Source organism: Bos javanicus, chromosome 4 (genome assembly GCF_032452875.1).
Source record: "Bos javanicus breed banteng chromosome 4, ARS-OSU_banteng_1.0, whole genome shotgun sequence".
In the NCBI taxonomy this organism is placed as follows: Eukaryota; Metazoa; Chordata; class Mammalia; order Artiodactyla; family Bovidae; genus Bos; species Bos javanicus.
Genome location: NC_083871.1, coordinates 94,461,185 through 94,486,927, shown reverse-complemented (window position 1 = coordinate 94,486,927; position 25,743 = coordinate 94,461,185). Strand labels below are relative to the sequence as shown.

Sequence of the window (25,743 nt, the reverse complement as noted above, 5' to 3'; positions counted from 1 at the left end):
ATGGTCAACAGATAGGATTCTCTATAGTGTCATTTGCTTGATTACCTGGAACCAACAGAAATTTCTGAAACTGCCTTTGGGCAGATATGAAAAGACATATAGTATATTCCAGAATTTTCTCTAAATGACTGCACAGCAGTCATTCCATTTTATGTTTACTGCCAACTCTTTTTGAGACAAATATAACTTATATGATTAAAGGTTGAGAAGTCAATGAAAAGATGACTTTATATTTATCCATTTATTCGTTGAGCCAAAAATATTATTGGGCGCCTGCTATATGGCAGGTACTGTGCTAGGTGCTAAGGACACAATGATAAGATCATTCCTCCTTCTGTCCTCTGGGGCTTAGAGTTAGCCCTGTGCTGTCCAACACGGTGGCCACTAGCCACATACGACTCCCAAGCATCTGAAATGAGGCTAGTCCAAACTGAGTTATGCTTTAATTGTAAAATACTCCCTGGATTTAACAGACTTAGTATCCAAAAATGAATGTAAAGTTCAGTTCAGTTCAGTAGCCCAGTTGTGTCCGACTCTTTGTGACCCCATGAATCGCAGCACACCAGGCCTCCTTGTCCATCACCAACTCCCAAAATTCTATCTGAATATAGGTATAGTGATATTTTTGATCTCCTGATCAAATAAAAATTAAGATTAATGTCACCTGTTTTTTACTTTTTTCATAAGGCTACTAGAAAATTTAAAATTTTGTGGCTCACATAATATTTATATCAATAGCACTGGTCTAGTTCAATTGCTGGCTTCTGTAAATAATGCCATTATCTATGCAAATTAAACTGCTGAGTTATGAGCATCTGATCAACGTTTGATAAATATTAAACATCCCGTCAAGAAGTCCTAGGGCTGGGAGTGAAAAGCTAACTATTCTTTCTCTAGTCAGTGACTAAAGATTTCTTTGGGTCTGGGGTCAAAGGAATATACACTTAAAGTTGTCACAGATTCAGCGGGTTACAACTGAGCTATATTACTTTTCAAGAAGACTGGAACAATGTATACACCCAACAACAGTGTATAGAAGTGCCTATTTCTTCATGCCCTCTTCAACCTTTTTAGTTTGTGCCAATCTGATGGGTGAAAGTGAAAGTGAAGTCGCCCAGTCGTGTCTGACTCTTTGCGACCCCATGGACTGCAGCCTCCCAGGCTCCTCCATCCATGGGATTTTCCAGGCAAGAGTACTGGAGTGGGTTGTCATTTCCTTCTCCAAGGGGTCTTCCCGATTCAGGGACTGAACCAGGGTCTCCCGCATTGCGGGCAGACGCTTTACCCTCTAAGCCACCAGGGAAGCCCAATCTGATGGGTATCAGACCAATTTGCATTTCCCTGATTATCACATGTTTATCGGCCCATTTGTACTTCTTCTTTGGGGGAAGCACCTGATCATATATCCTTTGTCTACTGTATTGTCTTCTCACAGATTTGCAGAAATTATTTATTTATTCTATTTCTTTCTTCCAGCCTACTCTGGTCTTTTAATTTTGTTTATGGTATATTTTAACATATGGAAGTTTTTGTACAACTGAATCTCTCAGTCTTTCAAGGCTCCTTTGCAACAACAGCAACAAAAGGCTCATTTGCTTTACATCTTACATTATAAGATCCTTGTGCCCTTGTGCTCCTGTTCAGTTGCATCTGACTCTTTACGATCCCATGGACTGTAGCCCACCAGGCTCCTCTGTCCGTGGAATTTTCCAGGCAAGAATACTGGAGTGGGTTGCCATTTCCTACTCCAGGGATCTTCTCGAGCAAGGGATTAAACCTGCATCTCTTGCACTGGCAGGCAGGATTCTTTTAAATCTGTGCCACCTGGAAAGCATAAGATTACTATTTTCATTTACTTCTAATAAATTTTTAGTTTTGGTTTTTCATATTCAGAACCTGAATACATTTAAAACATATTTTTGTATATTTTATGAGGTAGGGTACTAATATTTCTCACAAAATGGATAGGCTGTTGTCCCTGAACCCCTTATGGAAAGCTATCCTTCCAACACTGAACTTAAAAGCTGTCTTTGAAGCTATAGTAGTGTGTGCACGCTAAGTCACTTCAGTCGTGTCCAACTGTACCATTACCCTTAGTCTTTATTGTATACTACACTGACAAGTTCTAGAGTAGAATTAGGAAAATCTCAATATCCAGGTCTAATCACCATGGACACAAAATCTATGCTCTTTAAGAATGCATACAATCAACATAAAAACTCCACACACTCAAATGCAAAAGCTTGTAAACAGAATATAACATTTGAGCTTAATAAGCCTATCACTTACAAGATGAAGCCGCCTCTTGATGTGCTATGAAACATTTGTGGTAAGGTCATTGTTAAAAAAAAAATTAAGACCTTTACTTCTAAAAGCATTAACTAGTTATAAATATCATATAGCTTAAAGGATGAATTCAGTTTAACTGGTTGCTTTTGTTCAGTTCTCAGTCGTGTCCAACTCTTTGCGACCCCATGGACTCCAGCACGCCAGGCTTCCCTGTCTTTCACCATCTCCCAGAGCTTGCTCAAACTCATGTTCATTGAGTCAGTGATGACATCCAACTACCTCATGTCCATTGTGTCCGGAGTGACATCCAACCAGTTTAACTGGTTACTTCTTTCCAAATATAAAGCTTACCATTACCTTTACCTGAGAAGACAGGTCTTCTGTTGTACACTTGGAAGCCTGGACTGTGCCAGCTGGCTCCCACCCCTGACTGGTAGGCAGGCCTTCTTACTACTCCTAGAGTCCAAGCTGCTCAGGCAAAGGCCATCCATTAACAGCAGCACACAATATTCTTGGTTATGTAAGCGTTTCCTACTGCAGGGCTTCCATACCCTGTGTAAGACTTATATAAGATCTGGTTTCTAAGAGCAGAGTAATCTTAAGTCTAAGTTGGCAGCAATAAAAGAAACTTGGTCTGACAGACACTGGTGCTGCCATGAGTTCGTTTCAAGTGCTGAGCAAAGTGTACTTGTGATAGCTGTCACTACATACTTGCCTGGGTTTCTGGGCTCTGTTCAGTCCTGCTATTTATTACCTGTACCATTACTACACTGTTTTAATTATGACAGCTCTGAAGTATCTTAACATCTAATGGGACAAATTCCCTGCTGTTACTCTTTTTCAAAACTTCTCAGCTACTTTTCTCCATGTACTCTTGCATTGGGTTTTAGAATCAGTATGTTAAAATCTATGAGGCCCCTTGGGCAGATACCATCGTATCCAGGTGATCAAAGTTCACATTACCAGTAATGGGATAAATCAACACCACATGCAATGAAATGAACACACTATTACTTCAGTTGGTATTTCAGCCCAAAATGTATAAGCTGAATGTAATCATGAAAAAACATGAGAGAAACCCAAACTGAAGGACATACTACAATATGACTAGTCTGTACTGTTCAAGAGTATCAATATTAAGGCTTAAGATACATGAGAACTGAATTCAACACATGATCAGGGATTTTATTTTACTATAAAGGACACTTTTGGAAGAACTGGCAAAATCCAAAATGAGGTCTATAAAGCTGATAATAGTGTTAATTCAGCCCATTATTTATAGTGTTAATTTCTCAATTTTAATACTTGTTCTGCAATTACATAAGAGAGTATCTGTTTTCCAGGAACAGACACCAAAATATTTAGGGGTAAAGGAGCATTGTGTCTGCAGCTTAATCTCAAATGATTCAAACAGAAAAACAGTATATATATGCATATGTATTAGATAGAGAGGGGAGAAAGGGGAGAAGAAATAGAGAAGAGAGGGAGCAGGATAAAGCAAATGTGATCAAATGTTAACATCTGTGGGATTCAGGTAAAGAATATAGGAAAATTTTATCATTCTTGTAACAGTTCTGTAAGTCTGAAATTATATAAAAAGAATATAATCTCTAGCCATTTATCCTCATCTTTTTGTATCATCAGTATGCTTTGTTTTCTTGATTTTTATGCCTAAGTACTTTAAAATTTTCTGTACAACTGTAAATAGACATCTATTTTTTAATTTAGTTCAGTTGCTCAGTCATGTCCGACTCTGCAACCTCAAGAACTGCAGTACGCCAGGCTTCTCTGTCCATCACCAACTCCGGGAGCTTGCTCAAAACTCATGTCCATTGAGTCAGTGATGCCATCCAACCATCTCATCCTCTGTAGTCCCCTTCTCCTCTTGCTTCAATCTTGCCCAGCATCAGGGTCTTTTCCAATGAGTTCTTCGCATCAGGTGGCCAAAGCATTAGAGCTTCAGCTTCAGCATCAGTCTTCCAATGAGTATTCAGGACTGATTGCCTTTAGGATTGACTGGTTTGATTTTTTAATTGGTTGTTAATATATGGTCTGTAGCCCACCAGGCTCCTCTGTCCATGGGATTTCCCAGGCAAGAATACTGGAGTGGGTTGCTATTTCCTTCTCCAGGAGATCTTCCCAACCCAGGAATAGAACCCAGGTCTCCCACATTGCAGGCAGATTCTTTACCGTCTGAGCCACCAGGAAAGCCCTCAGGCAACTGTTAATATACAGGAAAGTAATTCATCTTTAAAGTTTAAATTTTATCTAACTAAATTTTCTAAATTCTAGTATTAGTTATCATTAGTTGTCTTTTGAATTTTATAGTAGATAATCATCCTGTTATTAATGGCAATTTGCAACTCTTTCTAATATACATACCTTTTTTTTCCTCCATCTTTTATTGTATTGGCTGAAACCTTCAGAACAAGGTTGAATGGTGGAGATGACAATGGGCATTTCTGTCTTGGTTTTCACTTTTTCAGTGAGGATATTAGTAATGTTTCACCATTATATATAAAATTTGCGATTGGTTTCTTATAGATGGTCTATCAGTAAAACAAACTTTCTTTTATTCCTGGATGTCTACAAATTTTTTTCTTAACCAGGGATGAGTATGATTTAAAATAGTATTTATTAAAATGTATATACAGAAAAGGGTAGATATTATAACCAGGAATGAGTATGATTTAAAAGTCTTTATTAAAATGTATATATAGAAAAGGGTAGATATCTTAAGAGTATAGTTCAATGGATTTTAATAAAATGAACGCATTGAGTATCAAATTTTATTAAATGTGTTTTTTGATATCAGAAAAATCAAACTGTTTAAGCTTTTAAAGTACATTCCACAGATAAACCCAATTTGATCTTGATTTTCTTTATATTACCCCTGCCATCTTATATACATATATACATACATATATATATATATATACACACACACACAGTTTTTAAAAAATCTGTCATTCTTATTGTTTCATTTTCCCACTTACCTAATCTTACTAAAATAATCAAGGTTTCTTTTTTTCCTCAGGAGAGCTACATACTATTACCCCCTAATATTCTTTAAAAACCCATAAATTTGTATTTCTCTAACAATACTAAGAGTAAACAAGGCCTGGAAAGAAACTTGGCTATTAACAGTGGTTACTTCTGGGAAGGGGAATAAGGTGAGGAGTAAAGATGTGAAATGGCATCTTGCTTTTTTAAGTTCTTTTATTGTGAAATATAAGACATGTATAGATATGTCAAATATAAGACATACATAATTATAAATGTATAGAAATGGCAACCCACTCCAGTGTTCTTGCCTGGAGAATCCTGGGACAGGGGAGCCTGGTGGGCTGCCGTCTATGGGGTTGCACAGAGTCGGACACGACTGAAGCGACTTAGCAGCAGCAGCAGCGGTTTAACAACTTTATCAGAAAGATAACATGGAACCATCATCTAGGTCCAAAAATAGAATATTGCCAGCACACAGATGCCCCCCTTACCTGCCCCTTTTGATTACAACTCTCTCCATCCCATTGGCTTCACTTTTAGAGAAAACCTATTTCCTAATATTTTATAGCAATCATAAAACTTGCTTTCTTTTAACAGCCTGATTATACCTAAGTATGCACCTCTAAACAGTCCTGTTTATTTTGGCCTAGTTTTACAGTGTATTTGTATAGAATAATACAGTATGTTTTCTTTCTTGGATCTTTCATTCACTATTGTGTTTCTGAGATTCATCCATGTTGCTGGGCTTAGAGGTGGTCTGTTCATTTCCACTGCCAAATAGTGTATGTCTTTGTATGAATACATACAACAATTTACCCAGTCTATGTTGCGTGAATGGACATTTGGCTTGTTCAAATCAGTGGTTCTTAATGTAGCTATAAACACTTTTGTACATGTTTTCAGGTGTAGAGAGACCTGTATTTGTTGGCTGTAAATGCAGAAATGGAATTTCTGAAGTCATAAGCTATGAAAATCTTTACTAGATAAGGCCTGTTTACAAATTATTTAGTATTAATGTCTTCAGTCTTTTTAATTTAGCAATTCTTGTAGACCTAGTTCACCATGGTTTTAATATGCATTTATCTCATTACTAATGAGGTAGAGCACCTTTTCTTGTTTACTGGCCAACTGGATTAATCCTTTTAGGAAGTGTCTGCTCAAGCCTTTTATACATTCTTGTACTGAGATGTCTTTTTCTGATTTGTTATATATGCTTGAGATAAGGACATTCATTTTTCACCCTATATATTTCCGTATTATTTTAATTTTAATAAGCATACATCATACCTATAAATCCTAAAACAAAAAATTATAAGATCTTTAGCAGTTTTACTTTCTCCCTAGTTTATTTAAATCATCTGAAATGTTAGGAAATATTTCATGTATATATATATATATATATATATATATACACACACACACACATATATATTTTTTATCATTATTCTGTGTATTTAGAAATCTTTTGTTATCAATTATACCATCCTTCACAGTTCCTGTATTTCAATGTAACTCTAAAGTTTTACTGTGTTTTTTGCACATCACCACTTCTTGTGTCCAAATTTTCCTCTTTCTTGAATTTGTTTTCCATTTTAGTGGGAATATCTCAAGTAATTTTCTCAAAAAAGGTGTGTTCACATATTTTCAGAGTCCTTATTTATTTTGACCCCTATTTAAACATTCAAATATTAGTGAGGCTAGGTACAGTTCTGTGTTCAAAATAATTTTGCCTCAGAACACTGAAGGCACTTATTTTCTAGAAACTATCTTATATCCAAAACCAATCTGATTCTTAGTCTTGAGTCTTTCTAGGTAGCCTGTTTTCCATCTTTGGAATCATAAGTAGTTCAGTAATGTACAGATAGATGCTTTTTGCTTTTACATTTCTCTAGCTTGTTCCCTGGTGGGCTCTTTATACTTGAAAATTCAGTCTTTCTTCAGCATAGGGAAATAAGTCTTTAATTTTCTCTTTCACTGTCTTTCCATATGTACCCTTATAAAATGGATACTGGATCACTTAGATCTATCCTAATAGCGTAATTTTCCTTTTGTACTTTCTCTTTTTGTCCTGTTGCTTTATGGTCTGTAAATTTCCCCTACTTTAGTTTTGTAAAAATTGGTCTTAAGTCTGTGTACTATGAGAGTTGGACACGACTGAGCGACCTCACTTTCACTTTTCACTTTCATGCATTGGAGAAGGAAATGGCAACCCACTCCAGTATTCTTGCCTGGAGAATCCCAGGGATGGGGGAGCCTGGTGGGCTGCCGTCTATGGGGCCGCACAGAATCAGACACAACTGAAGTGACTTAGCAGCAGCAGCAGCTGTGTCCTATTTAACTAACTGCATTTTATTTCAGCAAATTTCAATTGGAACTAATTCTTTAACTACTCCTTAATTTTCTCTTGACTCTGAGGGAACCTGCTGTGATCAGAACTTCCTCAAGTTCCATTCTGTTTCCTCGGTATCTCTATTTCCATAGTCAGCTGTTTCATTTATTCAGCTTACTAATCTTTTTTCAAGTTTTGTTGTTGTTGTCCAGTAGTGTCCGACTCTTTGCGACCCAACTGAGCATCCCAGGTTCAGCAGCACTCCAGGTTCCTCTGCCCTCTACTATTTCCCCCTTTGCTCAAATTCATGTCCATTGAGTTGGTGATGCTATCTACCCATCTCATCCTCTGCCACCCCCTTCTCCTTTTGCCTTCTACATCTTTCTCAGCATCAGGGTCTTTTCCAATGAGTCTGCTCTTCAAAATAACAGATTTCCTCCACAGTTGTATTACTCTGTCTCCAAACTTCCAAATGGGAGATATGTTTGACTGTGGGTCTCTGCAGGAATATGGTATACTCACAGACAGGTTTCTCTTTAGAAGTGGAGAAAAACCTCCGTTTTTCCAAAATAAGGAAGGCTGTATTTTGATGGTACAGTCATTTAACATACCTCAGTCTTCAGTGGTGCTCACTTTCTTCTTCTCCCACATTCCATCCACCTCATCCAATCTGTTGTGGAGATCCACTACCTAAAGCTCTGCTTTGCGTTCACACTCTCCAATCCCAGGTCCACTGTCTGCTCAACCCTCCCTCCAACAAATCCCCTACTTTGCTTGAAGAACTGTCCTCAGAGCAAAAGCCACTGCTCTTCCCTGCTGGCTCAAAGGTAAAGAATCTGCCTGCCAATGCAGGAGGTGCAGGTTTGATCCCAGGGAGGGGAAGGTCCCCTGGAAAAGGAAATGGCAACCCACTCCAGTATTTTTTTCTTGGGAAATCCCATGGACAGAAGAACCTGGCAGGCTATAGTCCATGGGGTGGCAAAGAGTTGGATGTGACAAACAACAACAACAACAAAGCCATTGCCAGGGAGGGACAGAAGAAGTAGAGGAAATAAGAGTTTTGAAGGCAGTCTCTTAATTATTTGCCCTGATGTTCCATTTTTCCCCAACCTTCTCCTTCCTCCTACACCTGCTGATTCTAGGCTTAGAGTTTCAGGAAAGAAGTTCCATTAAGAAATTCTCTTTCAGCACGCAGCGGGAGTACCTACTTGGGGTTGCATTTTATTCTGTTCTGGTTTCTCAATCATTATAATTCCAACTGTTTTCTATTACCCTGAAATTCCACCAATTTTCTGGTATTATAACAATAGCAAGAATGACAGCAGCTAACATTAAGTCAATACTGGCTGAACATAAAAGCTCTTGAGTGCTTTGCACATGTTACCTCTCTTGATACTCACAGCAACCCTACGAAGCTGGTATCATTATCATCATCCTAATTTTGCAGATGAGGAAATTGAGGTTAAAAAAAAAAAAAAGAATAAGCAACTTGCCCAAAGTCACGTAGTTGGTAAGTGCCAGAGCCTGGATTCAGACATGGGTAATCTGGTTTCAAAGCCTCCCTTTACTGTTGTTCAATACAATTATGATTCATTCTTTTTTATATGTCTGTTTTGTAATTTTCAGTGATATATGAGAAGTATGGGAGAGGAAATGGGTATAATCAAACCATCATTTTGCAATGAAAACACGCTGTCTTCACTACACTGATATTGTTTTCACACTACTTTTTACACAGATAGAAAATAATTAGAAAAGATACAGGATCTAGTGAAGGAATCTAGTGACAGAAAATGAGTACTATGAAACCGTTTAATCAGAATCAAAAGAGGTAATGTGTAGGAGTCCCAAAATGAGAGGCTTAAAAGTGGCAATTTCAAGACTATAGATAACTTAAAAAAAAACTAAGGAAACACTAAACTGCATTTTCATATTCTCAGCAACTCATTAGTTTGCTGTCACTATCACCAGAAGGAAGTAAAAAATGTACTAAAATTTTAGTCCCATCCTATTCTCCTGACAGCAGCTTCACAAATAACAAATTCAACTCAAATACATGTGATACACCTACCACATGCACCGTGCTACAAACTGGAGATAAAGAAACGAAAGGCAGTGCTCCACTGTCCCTGCCCTCACAGAGCTTACAGTCTAAGGCAGGCACACAACAAGTAAACACATGACTCTAATTCAGTGTGCTAAGTATTATGATACAGGCAGGTACACAGAGGGTGCGATCAAAACAAAGAGGCAGGCTTCCAAAGAGGCTTCCCTAGAAATAACTCTTAGACTGAGTGTCCAAGGACATGCTATTGTTGGTTTGGGGAGTTTAAACTGAATTTATTATCTTTTCCCTCAACCTGCCCTTCCATCCATCTAATACAACACCTGTAAAGAGAAAATGGTCCACACAGAAAGCTGAAGCTTTCTTGGCTTTTCCCTCCTCCTCTTCAAGTGGTCACCGAGTCTCATCTAATTCCACCTCATTACATTTTAAATTGATTACGTACTCTCTAGTCCTACTATATGTAACTACCTTAGTTGTAGTCTCCATCATTTCTCACCTTGATAACTCTAACAACCTTGTAACTGGTCTTCCAATTAAATCTCTTTGCTAGTTAAATAAACTGATCCTAAAAACTTGCTGGGGACAGTGCCCGACTTGATCTGGACCCTCTCCAGCTTCTTCTATCGCACTCTTTCCCACTCTGCTGAACTTCCTACAGTTCCTCTGAAAGACCATACTCTGTTCCACCTAACTGCCTTTACTCAAGCTGCTTGGTCCCCATGTGAGACGTTCCAACTCTGCCCTGTTAACACCTACTCACACTACTCAGTGTTATCTCTTCTGAAAAGGCATCCTGATGACTTCCCTTCCTCTGTCCTTCCCACATGTTGAGTCAGGTACCTCTTCTTGCACTCCCACACTCCCACTACCTCATCAGGACATTTACCACAAAGAATTATATGTTCAAATTATTCTGTAATTATTTCTTTACCTGCTTCTCTAGTATCTAGATTATTGAGCTAGCATAGAGCCTGTTACTCAGGAGGCAATCAAAAAATACTGAAAGAATGAAAGCATGAATGAACGAACAAGGTTAGTTAAGTCTGTGAAATCTGATGAGATAACAGGAGGAGATAATGGAGAGGACAGAATGTTGGAGTAATACCCATCTTTAGTGAGCAGGAAGAAAAAAAGCTAGTATAGGAAACGGAATGAACAATCAAAGAGGTTGGAAGAAAACATCTCAGATTGTACATCAAGGTATAACCCAAAAAGAGAGAAAAATTTAAGAAGGTGCAGGTGGTCAACAGATCAAACACTACAAACAGGTCAAAGGTGAGAAGTAAGACAAGGCCCCTGGGTCAGTGGCGGCCACTGGGGGTCCTGATGTTGCTGGTGCTGAGTTTAGTCCCACCTCACTCTTCTCAGCACAGTCAGTCCATCTTCCTCAGCCATTTTTTGAGGCGATTTAGGGCTTACAAAAATAACCAAAGGTATGAAACTTACCTGTACTAATCTCTTTTTTCCATGATTAAAACATTGAAAAACAGAGCATAAACAAAAGAAAACAAAATCCCACCAACCAGACAAAATGTTATTTCACCATTTCCTTTTTTTATGTTTATACAAAATTGATATATTGAATTTTATATCCTAATTACACAATTGCTTAATTATACTTGTTTAGTCAGCCTAAGTTAGCTTTCTCATTATAAATCAATAAATTAGCATTTTAATCTTTTAAATAGGAAAAAGAAAAATCATGTTATAGAATTAGATGTACTGCTTGGCCACGTGTACACAGTGGTTTGTTTTTTTTTTTTTTTTGGTCACGTAACACTAAAATTATCTCTTAGTTTCTATTAATAAAATTATTTTTGCTAGAAGGTAGCATAGCAGGAATTCCCTGGTGGTCCGGTGGTTATGACTAGGTGCCTTCACTTCCACGGCCCAGGTTCAATCCCTGGTCAGGGAACTAAAATCCCACAAGCCATGCGGTGCAGCCAAAAAATAAAAGAAAAGAAAAAGAGAATTTTTAAAAAAGGTAGCATAGCACTCTCTGTATCTTATCTTGACCTATTTATTTTTTCATCATCTGGAGCTTGGCTGCTAAAAATAGATTAGGCACTAGATATAGGAAATGTCTTTAGCTGCTGCAGGACTTTTTTCTAGACTTTAAAAAAAAATAATCTCTTCAGTCAAAATTAGATAAATTGGCTTTTAAATAAGGTCTAAATTATAATATTAAGAATGCCTGTCTGACAATTTGTTATATCTAGAAAAATAGTGTGAACCAGAGTTTTCAACCCTCTTCTGAGATTTTCTTTTTTTCAGTAGGAATATGTTTTATTGAAAAAAAAAAAAAGAAAAACAGAAAGAATGAAACCTAAAAGTAAGGTTACTAGGTCAAAGGATGTGAACATTTTTAAGGCTTTTGATACATACTGCCAAATTAAATCCAGAAAGGCGGTATTAAATTTATACTTCCTTCAGTATATGAGTTTGGACTTCCCCATACCATTGCAACACTGAGTACTCTTATTTTTAGTCTTTGCTGACCTAATAGGCAAAAAATCTTATTATTTCAGTTATGTTTATAACAATAGTGAAAATAAACATCTCATATTTATTGAGCTTTTTATTATTTTTTATTAATTGTTCATGTTCTTTTGCCTATTTTTCCAATGGGTATTTGTTTTTAAACTATTAATTTGTAAGAGCTCTTTATATAGTCATGATACTAACCATTTGTTACAAATATTTCTCCCTTTTATCTTATTAATGGCTTCTGACATACAAATTTACAGTCATATAAATTTTATTTCTTCCTTAAAATCATATTAGAAAAGCATTTCCCATACCCTTATTTTATAAATTATTCAAAGTTCTTTTTAATATACTTATAAGGGAATAATACTGATAGTGAGATGATTTATTTCTACCATCTAATACACATGAAGTAATTCTAACTTCCCAAAATTTATAATTACAGTTCCAACAGTGCTCAATATGAAATACAGGTTTAAAATTAAAATTCTAGACTTCCCTTAATCCAATTTTAGCTGTTCAGACAATTTTTAAAAACCAGAGTTTTGAGTTTAGAAAATTCAAAGCTCCCTTTAACCCATATGAAGCACAGATCTCTTGCTAGTTATCACCCACCTCTCAAAAACCTGTTAGGGATCCTTATGATGGGACAGGACTGAATGAAGCGCCTCCTAACTGGGTCCCATCGTATTTTCTTCTTACCTGTTACCACAATTATCAGCAATAAGTCAGACACATACAACACATGGCAAATAATACATAGCAACTGCAGTTATAAAGACAGAAAAACAGGAAACAAAACAATACTTGAATACAGAAAGAAATGATGTAAAGTAGCATTTAACCCTGTTTTGAAAGTCAAAACAAAATCAAATTAATATATAAGCAGTGATGAAGGTTTTCAATTCATCCCCAAAAGAATATGAACAATTATGTGCACCATTTTTCAAAATTCTGGTTCAATAGAACATGCATTCAATAATCACCAATGCCATCTTGTGGCAAAAATTTACCAGGAGCTTTATAAACAGATCAGAAATGATGACATTTTTAAAAGTCAGTGAATGTTAAAAAGAGAGCTCTTACTAAAACTAATTTGATATAATGTAGGCTCCTGTTCTCTTCTGGGTTTGGTGTTAATTCTTTTATCAGTTTTATGGTTAACAGGATAAAGCAATGGGCATCATTCTTTAAATATGAAATAAGCTGATCTAGCTAAATTAAAATTTTATGATAGCAAACGAATAAAACAAACATTTAACATTTGACAATTCCCCAGTGGGGGGAGAAAAATAAGGAAATTTTTCTGTCTTCACAGGAAGCAAATTAACTGCACATTAATCCCAATTAAAACTTGTTCTTATAATATAGAAGAAAAATGCAAAGTGTTAATGGGATAATTTTGTCTCTTCTCAAAGTGCTGATAGCTCCCAAAGACAGCTCTTATAGGCAATAAAAACAATTAACATTGGTATTGAATTTAAAGTTACAAAGAGCTTCTATACATGTTATCTCATTTGATCCTCACAATAAGCTTGTACGGTTTCAACAGTCATTTCATTAAGCACCTGCTCTGCTGTGAGCCCCAGGCCAGAGGACGATATGACTCCTAGCCTCAAGAACTCATGGTCTTCTGAGGAAGGCAGATGCCTAAACAAATAATTACATTACACTGAGGTAACTGCTATTAACAGGGGCAATAAAAACACTTCAAGGAAGATATTATCATCTTAATTTATAAGTAAGGAAGCTAAAAAAAAAAAAATTAAGTGACTTAATGCCAAAGCCAGGAGTCAAGTCTGGGCAGTCTGACTCTTAATACGTGCCTTCTTTCTACTACATCACACTTAACCTGTCTCAAATTCCTTAGAAAGCATATAGTTTTTTATTTTGGCAACTGGAAATATCTTAGATGTAGTACTTGTACGTAGAGATACACAAATTCTGTGTAATGAAATGGCATTACCTGTACATGTATACTTAATATTGTGGAGGAGAGAGACTTGTGGGCAAAGGAAAGAATTATTTATTTTGCAAGGAGTTTATCTGTTAGTCCTCTAAGTCTTTTAAATCAGCAGTTCCCAAATGTTGGCCTATGGACCACTGCTAGGCTAAGGTAAAGATTTACTAGTACAACACAAAATAAGAAAAATATGGACAAGGCAGTAAGTTTTTTAAATGCTAAAATGTTCCATTTAAAAGTCTATTCTTTTTTTCAGAAATTAGAAACTTCTGTTATTAAATATTCTTTTGTGAGATGAAGGTGATAAAAAATGGTAGCTGATTTTGTTTTTTAATATTCTTTCTTAGAAAAATAGAAATTTTGCAAGCCTGTTTGTATCCCCAAATAGATATATGTCTTTTAATTTATAGGTTTATGGCATCCAAAAATTGGAAAACCACAGCTTTTAATCAATACAATACTTGTCGATCACTCATAAGTCCAACATTGTAAAACCACACTATCAAAGGATACATAAGATGCATAAGAAACTTCCCTTGCCCTCAAGGAGCTTATATTCTAATTAGGGAGACAAGACAAACACATAAAACAATTAGCAATACGAGACAAAATATAACAAGCAATTAGCTTAAAATTTGACATCTTTATGTATCAAAAGCATTGAAATGTACATACCCTTTGACCCAGCTATTCCACTTCTAGGAATTTATTCCTAAAGAAACAATCATAGATGCATGGAAAGACGTATGGACAAAGATACTACGGTATTATTTATAATGGTAAAAAATCTGAAACACTTTCAGAGTCCAATCATAGGGAAATGGTTAAGTATGCTAAGTAAACATACTTAAATATATTCACATTCTACACACCACTAAAAAATACACACAAGAGTATTTACTAACATGAGAAGACATTCACAATATATTGCAAATGAAAGTACAGGTACAAAATAGAAGTAGCGTATTATACCATATTAACAAAGAAAAAAGTATATATAGTCATGAAAAATTCAGGCAGGATATACATCAGATTTTAATTGTGGTTATCTTTGGGCAGTTATTAAGAGCAATTTTGTTTTCTTTTCCTAGTGCTGTCTCTATTTTCCAAGCTTTCTCACTGAGTAGGTATTACTTTTGGACGGGAAGAAAAACAATACCATATTACTAATTTTTTTTGAAGCTATGATAAGAAAATACTATAAAGAAACATATCAAAGTGCTAACAGCGGTTATGATTCAGGTTGAGGATTCTCACTCCTTTTATATTATCCCAAAATTCTAAGACATACATTATTTTATAGTGGAAAAATATAAAACAAATTTAGATAACAGTGAGGGAGTAATACTGAAAATTACTGAACCAAAGTTGTAATCAAAAATGCTTTTTGATGTTTTTTCAGAATTTGTCATACATCTTTGGCCTGCTTCTCTGTCAGCAACCAACATAAGTCTGTCAAAGGCACGGGCTAATATTGACTCTGCAGAGGGTTATTCAGGCGAAGTAGGCACTAACTTCAGAAGCCTTGTTTTCTTCCTTTAGCCAAAGAGCTGATAAAATGAGAAACCAGCAACATACCAAATATATCTTTCCAATTTCAAGTAAACATATTCCTGAAATTTTGTTTATTGAAGCTTTAATTTTTATATATTTGAGTGTCAATCTTCATTTGTGATTGCTTCTACTCTTCGAAACAAAAACCATAATTTTCCAATCATTTCATCAAGATTTTATTTTTGGCTAGCTTTTAAGTTTTTCCTGTTTATTTATTACACTATAAATATGATGTAGTCATCAATAATCAAGACAGTAGGCTGAGCACACTGCAAGCAACTCCCCTCTCCCCAAAACCTCACAAATAACACAAAAGCCATTTAAAAAATATATAAACAAAAAAGAGCAAGAAATGGTCTTAGTCAATCACTGAAAAATGAAAAGCTGATAGAATCAGCTTAAAGGAGGTTTATCACAGTCCTACACACCCAGAGTAGAAGGCTATTGCAAGTGATCTGAACAGCCCTTAGAGTTAACTAAATAAGCCCAGAGGTGAAAGCAGAAAGAACAGAAATAATTTACAGAATTTCAGCATAACTGGTTAGGAGTCGTTGCTTCCAGATAAGAACAATGGCATCAAACTAGAAAGGTGTCACTCCCCAGGTAGGAACAATGAGTATATAAACACTTGGATCAAAAAGACAGGACAGGAGGGAGGAGGGTTCAGGATGGGGAACACATGTATGCCTGTGGAGGATTCATTTCGATATATGGCAGAACCAATACAATAAAGTTTAAAGATAAAAAAAAAAGACAGGACAGAGCTTTGAGTGGATATTAAATCCTAGGAAAAAGGGGACAGACATTAGAGAAGACTGGCAATTGCATAGTCCATCTCTACCCACAGTCAGTGGAGACTTGCTGCAGTAAACAGATCTAACATTCACAGGAAGGCTAACCAGGACTATCAAATAAAGATGAGTGAGCACAAAACCAAGACCCAAACATGAAAAAGTTACTAATGTTACAAAAAGAACTCACACCCAAAGAAAGAGAGCTAACAAATTAAATAGAGTAAGACCTTAGATTAGGTACAATTACTATCCTGAGATATACCAGACAGTAATATTGGGATTTCTTTGGAAGGAATGATGCTAAAGCTGAAATTCCAGTACTTTGGCCGCCTCATGCGAAGAGTTGACTCATTGGAAAAGACTCTGATGCTGGGAGGGATTGGGGGCAGGAGGAGAAGGGGAAGACAGAGGATGAGATGGCTGGATGGCATCACTGACTCGATGGACGTGAGTCTGGGTGAACTCCGGGAGTTGGTGATGGACAGGGAGGCCTGGCGTGCTGCGATTCATGGGATCGCAAAGAGTCGGACATGACTGAGCGACTGAACTGAACTGAATACATTTATTTAAGAAGAAATAAATTGGAACTTTTAGAAATTAAATTTTGATCATTTAACTAACAAAAAAATTAATTAAGGATGAAAAAAAAGAACGAATTAAATTACTAGTTAAAAGATGGAGCCAAAGAAATTCACCTGAATACAGTATAAAAGGAAAAAGAGGTGGGAAGCATTTTAATAAGATATAAAAGGGAATTGAGCAATTATTATAAAAATTCCACCTGCTTTTTTTTGCAGAAACAGACAAGCTAATATGAAACTTCATATGGAAACACAAGGAACTCATAAAACCAAAATAATCTTGAAAAAGAACTGAACTGGAAGACTTATACTTCCTGGAGTCAAAGCTTACTGCAAAGACATAGTATTCAAAACTGTAGTACTGGCATAAGGATGGACATGTGTATTAATGGGACAGAATTAAAGAGTCTACAAGTAAATCCATATACATCTGGTCAATTGACTTGACAAGGGTGACAAGATTACTCAATGAGAAAAGCATAATCTTTTCAACAAATGGTCCTGGGACAACTAGATATACTTTTAAAATGAGAAATCTGTATCAACTCAAACTCTCAGTCAATTATGAGAGTGAAATTAAGACATTCTTAAAATTTTTTTATTATTATTTTTTGGCTGTACTGCATACCTCATGGGATCCTAGTTCCCCAACCAGGGATCAAACCCATGACACATGCAAAGGAAACATGGAGGTTTAACCACTGGACCACCAGGGAAGTCCCTCCCAAGACATTTTTGAATGCACAAAGACACAAAATTTTTGCTTCTCTCAAGAATTCTGGTGAAAGAATTACTCAGAGATATATATCTAGAATTTTTTAAAAATTCAATAATCATCATCAAAGTAAAAGAAAAGAGTAAGCAGAGAAGTGCTGACTTACTGAATAAGTGTTTTAGTAAAACAAAAGCTTACTAACATTCACAAGTGTACTCTCAGGTGATATTGACAAATAATTGTAAGGGTAAAAAGAAGGGTTGGGAGAAGGGTAAGTTCATGAATGGTTAAAAAAAAGATACAGAGGGTGACTAATATAGATATTGATAGAAAATATAAACTTAAGTATTATGTAAAGACTTTAAGATGGCATCATTCCAAACATTTAAGGCAGACACAAATGCTTACAGAGAATAGAGAATCTTCTCATTTATAAGACTAGTAGAACCATCATATCAAAGTCTGATAAAGATATTAAAAATCATTACAGGTCAACATCTTTTAGAAACACAGGCACAAAAATTCTAAACAAAATATTATCAAATCAAAATTACATAGAAAGGATAACATCATGATTAAGTGAAATTTGTCCCCAAAATGAGACTGATAAAAAATTCAAAAATCAGTATAATTCACCACAAAAAACAGAATAAAGAGGAAAAACTGTACCATCATCTCAATAAATGCAGAAAAAGCATTTGATAAAATTCAACACCAAGCAAACTGGGAGAAAAAAAAATAACTTATGCTTACACAAAAACCTGTCCATAAACGTTCACAGAAAGTTCATTCACAACAGCCAAAACCTGACCAACTTTCCAATGAATCAGAATGGGTAAACAAACTGTGGTTCCGTCTATGCCATGGCAGACTACTCAGTACCAATCAACTACTATTGATGGGGGCAACAACTTGGATGGCTCTCAAGGGAATTATGCTGAATAAAAAAAAACCAGCGTCAAAAGGATACATGGGAAAAAAAAGAGGTTACATGATTCCACTTATATAACATAACTGAAATGATGAAACTATATAGAGATGGAGGACAGACTAGGGGGTGCCAGAGGTTTGCCAGGAAAGGTGGCTGTGCCTACACTTGAGGGGCCCTTGTAAATGGATCTGTGCCGTACCTTGACTAGGCAGCCATGAAAATCTACACGTGACAAAATTACACAGAACTCAAAACACATGCATAGACACATACATGAATTAGTGCATATAAAACTAATGAAATCCGAGTAAAGTAAGTTGATATCAATGTCAATTTCCTGGTTGTTACTATGCGATAGCAATAAGATATTATCATCTGGGAAACTGGATGAAGGGTATATGGATCTCTCTGAATTATTCCTTACAACTGCATGTAAATTTACAATATTCCAAGGTAAAAAGTATGGAAAATAAAAACCAGAATGAAGAAGAAAAACCTAACTATGTTGATATGGAGCAGACTGCATTCAAAATGACCTATCAGAAACAAGAATGAATATTTTAACAATCAGAACTATTGACAGAGAACTCGATCTAAGAATTCTAGTTTAGATGATATGGTCCTACTGCTTTATACAATTTAATATTCATAACGAATTTCCAAAGAGAAGCAAATTAATACTGTATTCAGAATCACTGCATGGTTGTGCAGACTGGTTACTGCATGAGAACTCCATGCCAAGTGGATAAATGGGAGCTAAAATTCAGCCTGCACTCTACTCCTAATGTACTCACAGAACTATGTCTACCTGTGCCACGGCATACTTTGGGCTGACAGTGACCAATTTGTTAAGTAAATTACTTCCTTTTAAACATAAGAGAAATGACATGTACTGAGTATACACTCTATTTGCAGCACGTATATACATTCATTTTAAAATGTCTGCCTTTGCCTTTCAAAATAAGATCTGAACCTGTATCGATTCTGCTGTGCTGCCTGGGTACAGAGTATTTTTTAAGAGACTTTGGTTCTGCCTCAAATCCTTTTTGAAACAAAGCAGTATATAAATTAATACAAACCAAAATATGAGTTACAGTGCTACACTGTACTGTGTTCTGGTTTGGTCATGCATTATGTATATGTATATATGTCTGTATGTGTGTGTGAAAATAACTGTATTCCTTAAAAAAATTCTCTTCCAAGAACTCATTTAGTCCTTACCACAACTCAGAGATAGATAAAAATTATGATCCCAAATTTACAGATGAGGAAACTAAGACACAGAGAGATTAAGTAATTTGCCCAAGGTCACTTAGCCAAGTAATAAGTAAAAACTCCAGGATTCAAACCCATGCAGTCAATAATGCTCATAACCTCAATTCAATTTGGCACCTGAAAACAAGTATGTGTAATAGAGGCACTTGATAAATAATTGTTAAATGAATGAATGAATATTGAGGCAGTATTTCTCAACCAAAGATACACTCTCCCAACTCCTTAAAGAAGTTACTCTCCTCTCCCAAGATGCTCCATTATACAGTCATCCCTCAATTTCAACTGGAGATTGGTTCCAGGACCCCTTACAGATACCAAAATCCAAGGATGTTCAACTCCCTTATTCTATAAAATGGTTAAGGCTTAAGTATGCATATAACCTACTCACACATCTTCCTCTATACTTCAAATCCACTCTAGATTGATAATACCTAATACAATGTAAATGCTATGTAAGTAGTTGTAAATACAATGTAAATTATCTGTAAATAGTTGCGGGAGTGAAGCAGATTCAGATCAGATCAGATCAGATCACTTGCTCAGTCGTGTCCGACTCTTTGCGACCCCATGAATCGCAGCACGCCAGGCCTCCCTGTCCATCACCAACTCCTGGAGTTCACTCAGACTCACGTCCATCGAGTCAGTGATGCCATCCAGCCATCTCATCCTCTGTCGTCCCCTTCTTCTCTTGCCCCCAATCCCTCCCAGCATCAGAGTCTTTTCCAATGAGTCAACTCTGCATGAGATGGCCAAAGTACTGGAGTTTCAGCTGTAGCATCATTCCTTCCAAAGAAATCCCAGGGCTGATCTCCTTCAGAATGGACTGGTTGGATCTCCTTGCAGTCCAGGGGACTCTCAAGAGTCTTCTCCAACACCACAGTTCAAAAGCATCAATTCTTCGGTGCTCAGCCTTCTTCACAGTCCAACTCTCACATCCATACATGACCACTGGAAAAACCATAGCCTTGACTAGACGAATCTTTGTTGGCAAAGTAATGTCTCTGCTTTTGAATATGCTATCTAGGTTGGTCATAACTTTCCTTCCAAGGAGTAAGCGTCTTTTCATTTCATGGCTGCAGTCACCATCTGCAGTGATTTTGGAGCCCCCCAAAGTAAAGTATGACACTGTTTCCACTGTTTCCCCATCTATTTCCCATTAAGTGATGGGACCGGATGCCATGATCTTTGTTTTCTGAATGTTGAGCTTTAAGCCAACTTTTTCACTCTCCACTTTCACTTTCATCAAGAGGCTTTTTAGTTCCTCTTCACTTTCTGCCATAAGGGTGGTGTCATCTGCATATCTGAGGTGATTGATATTTCTCCCAGCAATCTTGATTCCAGCTTGTGCTTCCTCCAGTCCAGCGTTTCTCATGATGTACTCTGCATGTAAGTTAAATAAACAGAGTGACAATATATAGCCTTGACGAACTCCTTTTCCTATTTGGAGCCAGTCTGTTGTTCCATGTCCTGTTCTAACTGTTGCTTCCTGACCTGCATACAAATTTCTCAGGAGGCAGATCAGATGGTCTGGTATTCCCATCTCTTGAAGAATTTTCCACCGTTTATTGTGATCCACACAGTCAAAGGCTTTGGCATAGTCAATAAAGCAGAAATAGATGTTTTTCTGGAACTCTCTTGCTTTTTCCATGATCCAGCAGATGTTGGCAATTTGATCTCTGGTTCCTCTGCCTTTTCTAAAGCCAGTTTGAACATCAGGAAGTTCACGGTTCACATATTGCTGAAGCCTGGCCTGGAGAATTTTGAGCATTACTTTACTAGCGTGTGAGAGGAGTGCAATTGTGCGGTAGTTTGAGCATTCTTTGGCATTGCCTTTCTTTGGGATTGGAATGAAAACTGACCTTTTCCAGTCCTGTGGCCACTGCTGAGTTTTCCAAATTTGCTGGCATCTTGAGTGCAGCACTTTCACAGCATCATCTTTCAGGATTTGGAACAGCTCAACTGGAATTCCATCACCTCCACTAGCTTTGTTCGTAGTGATGCTTCCTAAGGCCCACTTGACTTCACATTCCAGGATGTCTGGCTCTAGGTGAGTAATCCCACCATCGTGATTACCTGGGTCGTGAAGATCTTTTTGTATAGTTCTTCTGTGTATTCTTGCCATCTCTTCTTAATATCTTCTGCTTCTGTTAGGTCCATACCATTTCTGTCCTTTATCAAGCCCATCTTTGCATGAAATGTTCCTTTGGTATCTCTGATTTTCTTGAAGAGATCCCTAGTCTTTCCCATTCTGTTGTTTTCCTCTATTTCTTTGCATTGATCACTGAAGAAGGCTTTCTTATCTCTTCTTGCTATTCTTTGGAACTCTGCATTCAGATGCTTATATCTTTCCTTTTCTCCTTTGCTTTTCACTTCTCTTCTTTTCACAGCTATTTGTAAGGCCTCCCCAGACAGCCATTTTGCTTTTTGCATTTCTTTTCCATGGGGATGGTCTTGATCCCTGTCTCCTGTACAATGTCACGAAGCTCATTCCATAGTTCATCAGGCACTCTATCTATCAGATCTAGGCCCTTAAATCTATTTCTCACTTCCACTGTATAATCATAAGGGATTTGATTTAGGTCATACCTGAATGGTCTAGTGGTTTTCCCTACTTCCTTCAATTTAAGTCTGAATTTGGCAACAAGGAGTTCATGATCTGAGCCACAGTCAGCTCCTGGTCATGTTTTGGTTGACTGTATAGAGCTTCTCCATCTTTGGCTGCAAAGAATATAATCAATCTGATTTCAGTGTTGACCATCTGGTGATGTCCATGTATAGTCTTCTCTTGTGTTGTTGGAAGAGGGTGTTTGTTATGACCAGTGCATTTTCTTGGCAAAACTCTATTAGTCTTTGCCCTGCTTCAGTCCGTATTCCAAGGCCAAATTTGCCTGTTACTCCAGGTGTTTCAGTGTTTGCTATTTCGAATTTTTTATTTTCCCGAAATATTTTGGATCCAAGGTTGGCTGAATCCATGGATGTGGAACTCGTGGATAAAGAAAGCTAATTGTATCATTATACTGCCACTTAAGAATAAAACCATAGTAAATTATTCCTAACTACTGGAATCAGATCAGATCAGATCAGATCAGTTGCTCAGTCGTGTCCGACTCTTTGCAAACCCATGAATCGCAGCACGCCAGGCCTCCCTGTCCATCACCAACTCCCAGAGTTCACTCAGACTCACATCCATCGAGTCAGTGATGCCATCCAGCCATCTCATCCTCTGTCGTCCCCTTCTCCTCCTGCCCCCAATCCCTCCCAGCATCAGAGTCTTTTCCAATGAGTCAACTCTTCATATGAGGTGGCCAAAGTACTGGAGTTTCAGCTTTAGCATCATTCCTTCCAAAGAAATCTCAGGGCTGATCTCCTTCAGAATGGACTGGTTGGATCTCCTTGCAGTTCAAGGGACTCTCAAGAGTCTTCTCCAACACCACAGTTCAAAAGCATCAATTCTTTGGCACTCAGCCTTCTTCACAGTCCAACTCTCACATGCATACATGACCACAGGAAAAACCATAACCTTGACTAGACAGACCTTTGTTGGCAAAGTAATGTCTCTGCTTTTGAATATGCTATCTACTGGAATAACTGTTAATAATTCCCATCCCTTAGGTTTTTAGGAGTCAAAATTTGTGAGGAACAACTGTGCTGGCAACTTGAAGCTCACTCTGATTCTTTTAGGGGCCTTCAAGTAGTGTGCAAGCAGCTGTTGACTACTTGCTGGTTTCTACTGTACTTCCCAAATACATGCAAAGGAAATGTATCTTTAGGGAACTAACAATATTGAGGCAAAAGCAGCAATTTGCTCCCCCAGACATCAGATATTGTATCTTCTGTTTTTTAACCACACTCCTTATTTATTTTAAATATTCCATTTTCACATGTATCTGCTTATAAGCCAACTCTATAAATAAATGGTAAATGAATGAAAATTGCTGGTTCTCGCCTTTTTGTTGTTTGCCATTTCTACTGGTCATTAAAACATATTCATTTCCCTTGCCGTGCTTCATTTTTCTGTTTTCTTTCACTTTAGTCTCTTTGTTCTTCTGACACTACTCCTCTAACACGTGTAGCAAAAGGTAGGCCGATCATAGATTTCTTTTATTCTATAAAAATTAAGTAATCACAGCACACTGAGAGACATCTTCAAATCTTAAGCTATTCTTTGTCATTTCAGTTTATATTATTAGTTATTCAAGTACTACTTTACTGAAAAAAAAAAAAAAAGGGCTTGCTGGGTGAGTAGTTTTGTCTTCAGAGGAGGGAGGGAGCACAGGGGGAGCTGTAATTAAACTGTTCCAAAAGGTAGCCCGGAAACCAGTGTTCATAAATGATACTATCCTTCCTTAGAAATAGTAAAAACAAAAGAGGCTAAAATTTTTACAGATTAAAAATTAATCAAAAAGTATTGTAATTCATAAACTTCTGTTAGATTGAAATACTATATCAGGATCTAACAAACACAAATTCTAGGAACACTTCTAATCTAAAATAACATCATCACAGGCTCCCAAGACTTTGAAATAAAGTTTTAAATAAAAACCCCACCCTCTTGGACCAGTTTAATCTTTTGATAGGAAGGATATAACTATAAGCACATCACAAACTATATATATACTAGACTATCTCCAAAGCTCTAAAAATTCTACCATTTTCAACAGAATCAGAAAGGCTTTAATCTTAGAACTTACCCAGTACAATGGTTCCTGAGATGCTGGACTAGATGGCTCATTGCAAGCTTATTAAAAAATACAAAAACAAAAAGCAGATTACCAGGTCCATTCCAGTAGGTCCAGATTACCAGGTCCATTTCAGTAGGTCTGGTACATTAACTTTGGTAGGGAATTGGGTTCCACTGAGACTAATAAAAATTATGGCTCTCTTCCCAGAAAAAAGCACATGTATGTTCACAATTTTACCTATGATACAATCCTCTGAAGACTATCCACAGACTTGTGAATTTATAGACCCCCAAGTTAAAAAATCAAAAAGAATTTAGACCCAGAAAGTTACAATTGTTTTCAAAGGGTAGCTAAATGAAGAAGGAATGGATTTATTCCATATTCTACTAGAAGATACAACTGAAAAGACTTTAGACCCAGAATGTTATAACTGTCTTCAAAGGGTAGTATTCTACCAGAAAACACAACTGGGAGAAACTCAAAGTTGCAGCTGAATTGAAGGCAAATCTTTGTAACAATTAGAGACAACAAATAATCTGACAGCTCTCTGCAAATAGGCAACCCATTAACTGAAGAGATCAAAATAAGAAGATCTCTTTAAACAGAGATTTTTTTTTTTTTAAATTAGACCTATTGTGAAAAGGATTTCCACAATGGGTAGAAGATAAAGCAAGATGACTTCCAAGGTCTTTTTCAATTTTAATATTTTATGATTCTAAGGCGTTTTAGAGGAGGGGAAAAGCGAAAAATTAAAAGTCATTTTAAAACTTTTTTTTTACTTCTTATAGGTTGTTTTCTATGTTTAAAGATTTAAAAAAGAGTCTGCATTTGTGCTCTAAGTTATCTGTGTCAATGTGGCTTTTTTTTTTTTTTGAAGTATAGTTGATTTACAATGTCGTGTTGATGTGCACCTGTCTAGAAATGTAAACTATAGCAAAAGGATCTGTATTAAGCATATTAAGCTAAAATATCGAATATTTTTCTACAACCCTAAAAAACAATCTGATCAGTTTCTTTACTAACAACTACATATCTGAATCCTAATTATACTGAAATGAAAATTTATAGT

At 36.6% G+C, this 25,743-nt stretch overlaps 1 protein-coding gene across 4 annotated transcripts in view; it reads right to left on the bottom strand.

The window, feature by feature from the left end:
* KLHDC10 (kelch domain containing 10) overlaps positions 1-25,743 on the bottom strand; it is a 97,355-nt gene that overhangs the window by 48,660 nt on the left and 22,952 nt on the right. For 3 of the 4 annotated variants that reach the window (XM_061414702.1, XM_061414704.1, XM_061414700.1), the window contains exon 2: positions 12,795-12,881. The exons of the other annotated variant lie outside the window; for it this stretch is intronic. In XM_061414702.1, coding sequence (XP_061270686.1) covers positions 12,795-12,881 — 87 coding nt within the window. The remainder of the gene's footprint in view (positions 1-12,794; positions 12,882-25,743) is intronic. 4 annotated transcript variants of the gene reach the window in all.